The sequence below is a fragment of the Jatropha curcas genome, chromosome 2 (genome assembly GCF_041381405.1).
Source record: "Jatropha curcas cultivar XTBG-Jc1 chromosome 2, XTBG_Jcur_1.0, whole genome shotgun sequence".
Classification (NCBI taxonomy): Eukaryota; Viridiplantae; Streptophyta; class Magnoliopsida; order Malpighiales; family Euphorbiaceae; genus Jatropha; species Jatropha curcas.
In genome coordinates this window covers 29,015,725-29,024,110 of record NC_143152.1, presented here as the reverse complement: position 1 = coordinate 29,024,110, position 8,386 = coordinate 29,015,725, and the positions used below count along the sequence as shown (strand labels likewise).

Here is an 8,386-nt window from a genome sequence, read left to right as displayed (position 1 = left end):
ATCAAGTCTCTGAGTAGGAAAGTTGCCTTTATGGCATTTAATTTAATATCTTCAGGATAATAACCATGTCTGGGGACTTTTTTATGTACTGCATTTCTTCAAGTGCCTTTACTTTATAACATAAACAGAATAAAATTCTTGCTTTTAGCTTTATTTTAAAAAAATTAGCATGAATTGCTCGAGTATGTTTTAGTTCTAGTTTCATGTTGTTTTTTTGTTGTACTTTATGTAATTGCAATGGTTTCAGGTCCTAATATTTATATACATATAGTTTCTTGTATGAGCTTGTTGTGTGCCTACTGGGCTTTTAATGCCACACTGTAAATTGAATTTTTTTTTTTTTATTTTTTTTTTTATTATTCTTACAAATATCCTTACACCCTTGATATCATCCACTTTAAGGCAAGCATACTAGCACCTGAGTTACCTGTCGTGGATAAGCTGTAAATTTACTGGATTGAATTTGAATATAAAAAAGTTACTAACATTTTTCAAACAAAAATATTTGATATTTATCAAATAGTGTAATAATGATAATGATAAATAAAAAAAAATTCAGTCAGAGTCAAACTAGAACAAAGTGGAAAAAAAAAATGAAGAAAAAGTAAAGTTAGAAAAGGTACTGTTGCACAATTACCTTGTTACAACTTCACTCCTGTCAGTAGCTCTGCCTTTGACATCCCCCTCCTTACGGTTAAGATAATGACTTCGGGCATGGTCAGCTCCCATAATATGACAGGACGGTGTGTACAAGGCCCGAAAATGAATTCACCGCGGTATGGCTGACCGGCCGTTGCTAGCAATTCAGGCTTCAGGCTGCAACTCACTGCTTATGTCGTCAGTGTCTAATAATCCCAGCATTACTTTTATTAGAATATTACTTCATTTCCAGCCCAAAAAGTTTCACTTCTCTGTTCATTTGCTCCTAAATTTCATTTTTCTTTATTTCCATATTGATACAATATGGAAAGTCAAATACCAATAATTTAGGAGAAAATTAAGCCTAAAATCAATAGAGCAGAATATTTTTGACTTTCCTAAACTAATACATGTATACAGTATAAATTTAACATTACAAAAGAATGAATGATAAGAAATTCTATTCCTCTAAATTATCTTTCTTTCTATCTTCTATCATGGTATCAGAGCTGGTTCTTCAATCCAGAAGGAGAGAACCAGCAATCATCATCTACCAAAATCCCTCCTTGAATTGATCCTTCAAAGCCAAACCAAATAATGTCAGAAAGTGATTCTGAAAACAATTCCAACACGACTGGTAATACTAAATCAATGTTACCAGACGATATAGCCCTCCAATTTGCGAATCTGTTAAAGCAAACTCTTCAAACAGATTTGACAATAGCCACAAAATTAACAGGAGATAATTATGCTATCTGGGCTCGGTTGATGCGAGCAGCAATAGGAGGAAAGGGAAAAACAAAATACCTGTCCTCTAATCCTCCTCCAAACACAGATCCTACCTTTCAATTATGGGATCAAGAGGACCAAATTGTGTTTACCTGGATCATTCAAAATATTGATTCCAGTCTGGTAAACAGTGTGATAAACTACCCTACTGCCAAAAACTTGTGGGAAGGTTTAGCCACAACATACGGCAGTGGTGTAGATTCGTTACAAACATATGATTTACACAAGAAGGCAAGTATCATCAGACAAGGCAATGGGACTCTTGAAGGGCTGTGGAGCACACTACAGGGGTATTGGCAGACAATTGATCGTAGACAGCCAAACCCCATGAGATGTCCAGAAGATATAGCAGAATTCAATAAATATGTCAATGAGCAACGATTATACCAGTTTTTGACGGCAATCGATGAGAGGTTCGAATCGGTCAGGAAGGATCTTTTGAAACAGGAGCCTAAACCCTTAGTAGAGGCTGCATATGCCTCGGTTCGTCGAGAGGCCGCAAGAATCCAAGTACTGAAACCTGCTACCTCCGGCGACGATGATACATCATCGGGTGGCATAAGTTCGAGCCTGATCGCAAAACCAGTGAATCGAAGCAGAATGTCTGGACAGCAAAAGAATCAATCAGATTTCTCAGATCGTAGAAGCTCATCACAGGAAGATCGCTTAAAACTTCAATGTTCTCATTGTGGTATGAAAAAGCATACCAAGGAGGGTTGTTTTGAACTAATTGGTTACCCTGACTGGTGGGAGAATGGGAACCGAATTAAAAAGAAAGGTACAGGTAAAGCAAATACAGCTTCGGGCAACCAAGAGGCTACCGGCAAAACTGAAAGCAGCGAGAATTGTGGCGGAGGAACAAGCCAAGCGGGGATCACTGCTATGGCAAGCGGCGGCGCTGGAAGCTTCGGTAAGAACCCTAAAATTCTCTCAAGTAATGAAAGAGATGGGGATGTGGGAAATAAACTACCCACTAGGCCATATTTCAAAAGAGAAGAAGGGTCTATGCTGTTCGGCCCACTACCAAAGCCAATAAACCGGACCAAAAAGGAAGAACAAGTGGAGCCAGCCCAATTAAATTCTGCTCAGATTCAGCCCAGTCCGAAAAAAGAAAATAAATGGATTCTTGACTCGGGTGCCTCACATACCGTCACTCACGATGCTTCAGATCTTATTACCTCAGAAATTCCAGAAAAAAACTTCATACAAAGTGCAAATGGCATGTTGTCAAAAGTGGAAAATGCTGGAAAAATTAAATTCAATCCTAAAATGGAATTGGAGCATTGTCTTTATGTCCCCTCACTCTCGCATAAACCTTTATCAGTCAGTCATATTACTAAAGAACTGAATTGTGTGGTTCTCATGTATCCTCAATTTTGTTTTTTGCAGGACATTCATACGAAGGAGATCATTGGGCGTGGTACTGAGTTTGACGGACTGTATTATGTCGATGACGTGGTAAAAAAGGGGGCTGTATTACTTGCTCATGGAACTGAGGATAGACAAATTTGGCTATGGCATAGAAGATTGGGACATCCGTCGGCAAGTTATTTACGATTCTTATTTCCTACTTTGTTTAAAAATAGGAACTCTTGTTTGAATTGTGAGACTTGCATACTTGCGAAAAGTCACCGTGTTTCATTTCCTTTAAACAATACTAGACTTGATAAAGCATTTAGTTTGATTCACTCTGATGTTTGGGGTCCTGCTCCATGCTCTACTGGTTTTCAATATTTTGTGTTATTTGTGGATGATTTTTCTCGCATGACGTGGGTGTATTTTTTAAAGCATAAATCTGAGGTGTTTGAAAAATTTGTTGCATTCTTCCACATGATTCAAACTCAATTCCACCGAAAAATTAAAATTCTCCATTCTGACAATGGCACTGAATATGTCAACGGAGCCATGAAAAACTTCTTCCTTGAAAATGGTCTAATCCACCAAACTACATGTCCCTATACACCACAACAAAATGGTGTTGCTGAACGTCGAAATAGAACCCTTCTGGATATGACACGAGCAATGCTTATTGAGTCCCGTGTTCCGAAATTTTTTTGGCCAGAAGCCCTTGCTACTTCCGCCTACCTTCTGAACCGGTTACCCACAAAGATTTTGGATCATAAAACACCCTTACAAGTCCTTGGTAGTCAAGTAGACGTTCCCCAAGCTTTATCTTTGCCTCCACGGATTTTTGGGTGCTCTGTTTTTGTTCACATTCCAAAAGGGGATAGAACTAAACTAGACCCTTGTGCAATCAAGTGTGTTTTTATGGGATATGCACTTCATCAGAAGGGGTACAGGTGTTATAGTCCTAGTACACGCAAGACCTATGTGACTATGGACTGTAACTTTGTCGAGACTGAATATTACTATATTGCCCATTCTAGTGGTCAGGAGGAGAACAATAGTGATCCACTAGCATGGTTGAACAATAGTGCTATCTTAGACAGTGCTATTCCAGAATCAAATAAGCTTGCAAATGAATCTATCAGACAAGAATCAGAAGGTGACACACACTCAGTACCATAAGAAGTGCCATCTTTACCCAATGTCTCTCCTTCTGAAGATGTCCAACTAGAGGTAAGTAAGGAATCACACTCCTTCAGTAATAATGATTTGATTGATACTAACTCTGAACAGGAGATCCAAGAAGAAAGATACCATCTGCCTCCAAGAAGTTCTCGTGGGATTCCACCAAGAAGGTACTCTCCTGAAAGAGTTACTAGAGGTTTTAGATACCCCTTGGAACATCTAGTGAGGGGTAGGACCAGTGAAGCTGTAAAAACTTTCTCGCTTTCCATTCATGAGGTAATTCCGAGATCAGTAGAGGAGGCAAAGCAAAAAAAGGAATGGTGGGAAGCAATGAAAGAAGAAATGAAGGCTCTGGAAAAAAATGGAACATGGGTAACATGTGAACTACCAAATGGGAAGAGACCTGTAGGGTGCAGATGGGTGTTCACTATTAAGCATAAGGCTGATGGGACAATTGAAAGATACAAGGCCAGACTGGTTGCAAAAGGCTACACTCAAACCTATGGCATAGATTACTCAGAAACCTTTTCTCCAGTTGCAAAGATAGACACAATTCGGGTTCTTTTTTCCATTACTACAAACAAAAGATGGCCTATGCACCAGTTTGATGTGAAAAATGCATTCCTACATGGGGATTTGAAGGAAGAGGTATATATGGAAATTCCCCCAGGCTTTTCTAAAAACTTTAAAGGAAACGAAGTTTGCCGACTTCAAAAGGCACTATATGGATTAAAACAATCTCCACAGGCATGGTTTGGAAGGTTCACTGAAGCAATGAAAAGATATGGCTATCGGCAGAGTAATTCTGATCACACCTTGTTTTTAAAGAAAAGAGGAGAACTAATCACATGCCTGATCATCTATGTGGATGATATGATCATCACAGGTAGTGACAAGGAAGAAATAACAAAGCTTCGAGATAATCTGTTTGCTGAATTTGAAATGAAAGATTTGGGAGGTCTTAAATATTTCCTTGGAATTGAAGTCCTAAGATCAAAGATGGGGATTTTCATTTCTCAAAGGAAATATGTCTTAGATCTTCTTGCTGAAACAAAGATGATTGACTGCAAACCAATTGACACTCCTATACAAGTTAATCATGGCCTTGTGTTGAAGGAAGGAGGAGAGCCTGCCGACAAAGAACTGTATCAGCGGCTAGTTGGGAAATTAATTTACTTATCTCATACTAGACCAGATATAGCATATGCAGTCGGGGTGGTTAGCCAGTTTATGCACTCTCCACAGAAGGAGCACATGGAAGCTGTGACAAGGATTGTGAGGTATCTCAAGGGAACTCCTGGACATGGAATCTTGTTCAGAGACAATGAACACTTGGAAATAGAAGCTTACACTAATGCTGATTGGGCAGGAAATCCAAATGATAGAAAATCCACTTCTGGTTACTTCACTCTGGTTGGTGGAAATCTGGTAACTTGGCGTAGCAAGAAACAAAAGGTGGTTGCTCTTTCAAGTGCTGAAGCTGAGTTCAGAGGAATTGCCAGAGGAGTAAAAGAGGTATTATGGCTAAAAAAAATTCTTGATGAATTGGGTTTTCCACCTCAAGGCCCAGCCAAACTAAAGTGTGATAACAAGGCAGCCATCAGCATTTCTGGAAATCCTATCCAACATGACAGGACAAAGCATGTAGAAGTTGATAGACACTTCATCAAGGAGAAACTTGAAAGAGGTATCATCGAGCTTCCATTTGTGAGGTCTGAACACCAGTTAGCCGACATTTTAACGAAGGGAGTTACAACTCAATCTTTTCATGAAGTATTGGGCAAGTTGAACATTGGAAATCCCGCTGATCAACTTGAGGGGGAGTGATACAATATGGAAAGTCAAATACCAATAATTTAGGAGAAAATTAAGCCTAAAATCAATAGAGCAGAATATTTTTGACTTTCCTAAACTAATACATGTATACAGTATAAATTTAACATTACAGAAGAATGAATGATAAGAAATTCTATTCCTCTAAATTATCTTTCTTTCTATCTTCTATCACATATCATATTCGTCTACTTTATAAATCTTTTTCCCCAGTAAAGTATTATTGGAACCTAATACTTCTATGGCTTGGTTTAATTTTAAAATAGAAACAAAATATACCAACTCTTATAATATCTTAAAATTAAATTTATTAAATATGAATACTTAATTTCTATTTTCAAATAGGTAGTATTTCATTGTATTTAAGGTTTTTGTTTTAAAAGATTTTGGACGAACTTTTCACAATGGGAAATAGAACAATCGTTAAAAACAAAAGATTCGTCGAGTATTCTGGGACATTCTCGACTAGGAATAGATGTTGGTGGGCCCAAATAACTTGTATGGCAAGTAGAGCAAATAACTTGTATAGCAAGTAGAGAAAATAAACAACCTGTAAATGTCCCTTCCACTGGCTCACTCTCATTAGCTCTTCTATAAATAGAGCAGACACTCTGCATACCAACACACACATCACCATCAAAGTTTCTTAGTTACAGTCTTATAGAGCTTTTCTAGTCTCTCCAGTTGCTAATCGCTTCCTGTTTTAGGAAGAGGAATGAAATTTATGCTTTTTATTGGGTGAATTATATATTTATACGAACATTTCTTTAATTAATTAATATACTCTAGTTTATATTTTTGCTTATCAGAACTTTAATTCATTTCTTGCAGATACAGATATAATAACTAGCAAGAAATATATGGCTACTCCTACTTCAGAATCAGTTCAAGATGTTGGAGACGGATTTCGTCCCACTGAAAAGGAATTGGTGAATCATTATCTCAAGCTTAAGATGCTTGGTTGTGATCACCAAGTCTCCAGGATACCTGAAATTGACATCTACAAGCATGAGCCCTGGGATCTACCCAGTAACTTCATACATTTTCTCTTCTTTTTTCTTTCCTTTTGAATTTATGTAACTGAAAGTTTATGGATACCATCATGTGTTTTTCTTCTTCTTCTTTGGATTTTTCATTCTTTTTTCGTGTTTCAGATTTCCTGAATGTTTTCTGCTTTTTTTCCTCTGAATAAAGAGCATTTAGGGGCAAACTCAAATGGTGAGGAGTCATATTTCTTTCATCGTTGCCGCAGTGGACGACCCAGGAGGACAACAAAGGCTGGATACTGGAATGTCACCGGTAAGAAACGCGAAATCAAGAACGATGAGGGAGAGATTGTTATAAAAAGCATTTTTGTTTTCTACAAAGGCCGTACTCCTAAAGGGATCAGAGCTGAATGGACAATGCATGAATATAGTGCTGCTGCTAACAAGGTATATATATACAAACACACTTTAATTAGAAGTCTCAAGTTCAGTTGTTCCATCTCTTTTTTCCTTAAATAAATAAATTCATATTGCTACAGAGGGATTTTGTTCTCTGCAAATTATTTAGAAAGGAAAAAATATGTAAAAAGCCAAATGATAATCCTACTACTGCACCAACAAATAATGATGAAGGTACTATACCTGCAACTGAGAATGGTGAACTTCAGAGTACTATACCAGCCTCCGATGAACGCGAACTTTGTCAGGATATGGCACCTTGTGATCCTCAAAATCAGAATTCTTATCAGAAGACTGATTATTCAACCTTTTATGATGCTAAAACATGTAAACTTATGACCTGTGAAAATCAAGCAACAGATGCTGCAATTATAGAACAGGTGAGCAAATTAAGAATAAGATTTTGACTTGCATCCATCATCCACTATCGAGGCTTTTTTTTTATTTTCAGGAGGATTTCCATACACCAACAAATGATGATGAAACTGCTGACACAGGCGAACTTGATAGTACTATAACAGCCTCCGATAAAGGTGAACTTTGTCAGGATAGGGCACCTTATAATCCTCAAAATCAGAACTCCTGTAAGAAGACTGATTATCCAACCTTTATTGATGGTGAAACAAGTAAAATTATGACTTCCGAAAATCAAGCAATAGATGCTGCAATTGCAGAACAGGTAAGCAAATTAAGAGTATGATTTTGACTTGCATCCATCATCCACTATCAATGCTTCTTTTATTTTTCTGAATTTGTTTTTTCAGTTCGATTTGGAACCACTACCAAATATGGACTTGTCCTTGGAATTTAACGAACAGAGTTGGACCTTTAACTCTGCACTAGATTCATATATGCAGACAAAGCAAGACTTCTCTAATTATGATATTTGGAATTTCTCGAAAGGAGAACAATATCAGATGTAATAAGTTTTGTTGCAGCATATATGATGGTGTTTACGCCTTCAACTCTGTATCAAAAGAGTAATTTGGTTCCTTCTAATACAGATCATATGAATGGAAGGAAATGTTAGAATTAGTATTTATTGAAGAACGTGTTTGTAAGATGTCTTATGGCAACTCAAGCGTGTGTAATAGTCGCCTGTTTCTCTTCATTGTTTTACCTAGTGTTATTTTCGTGCGAAAGTGTGC

At 37.4% G+C, this 8,386-nt stretch overlaps 2 protein-coding genes across 2 annotated transcripts; both read left to right on the top strand.

The window, feature by feature from the left end:
* Positions 1-853: 853 nt before the first annotated feature.
* Positions 854-3,443, top strand: LOC149498564 (uncharacterized). The gene is made up of 2 exons (XM_089717458.1): positions 854-2,338; positions 2,818-3,443. Exons 1-2 carry the CDS (start codon positions 1,237-1,239, stop codon positions 2,853-2,855), a joined length of 1,140 nt encoding a protein of 379 aa, XP_089573584.1. The 5' UTR covers positions 854-1,236; the 3' UTR covers positions 2,856-3,443.
* Positions 3,444-6,399: 2,956 nt separating this feature from the next.
* LOC105632452 (uncharacterized) lies at positions 6,400-8,357 on the top strand. Its single transcript, XM_089718163.1, has 6 exons — positions 6,400-6,531; positions 6,625-6,822; positions 6,988-7,226; positions 7,319-7,618; positions 7,690-7,917; positions 8,003-8,357. Exons 2-6 carry the CDS (start codon positions 6,654-6,656, stop codon positions 8,159-8,161), a joined length of 1,095 nt encoding a protein of 364 aa, XP_089574289.1. The 5' UTR covers positions 6,400-6,531; positions 6,625-6,653; the 3' UTR covers positions 8,162-8,357.
* The last annotated feature ends 29 nt before the right edge of the window (positions 8,358-8,386 follow it).

Coding starts and splice junctions, on each gene's coding strand:
- LOC105632452 (XM_089718163.1), top strand. CDS start 6,654: ATGGCTACTCCTACTTCAGAATCAGTTCAAGATGTTGGAGACGGATTT. Junction 6,823..6,987: donor TGAGCCCTGGGATCTACCCA/GTAACTTCATAC, acceptor CTCTGAATAAAG/AGCATTTAGGGGCAAACTCA. Junction 7,918..8,002: donor ATGCTGCAATTGCAGAACAG/GTAAGCAAATTA, acceptor TTGTTTTTTCAG/TTCGATTTGGAACCACTACC.
- LOC149498564 (XM_089717458.1), top strand. CDS start 1,237: ATGTCAGAAAGTGATTCTGAAAACAATTCCAACACGACTGGTAATACT. Junction 2,339..2,817: donor CGGCGGCGCTGGAAGCTTCG/GTAAGAACCCTA, acceptor TGTTTTTTGCAG/GACATTCATACGAAGGAGAT.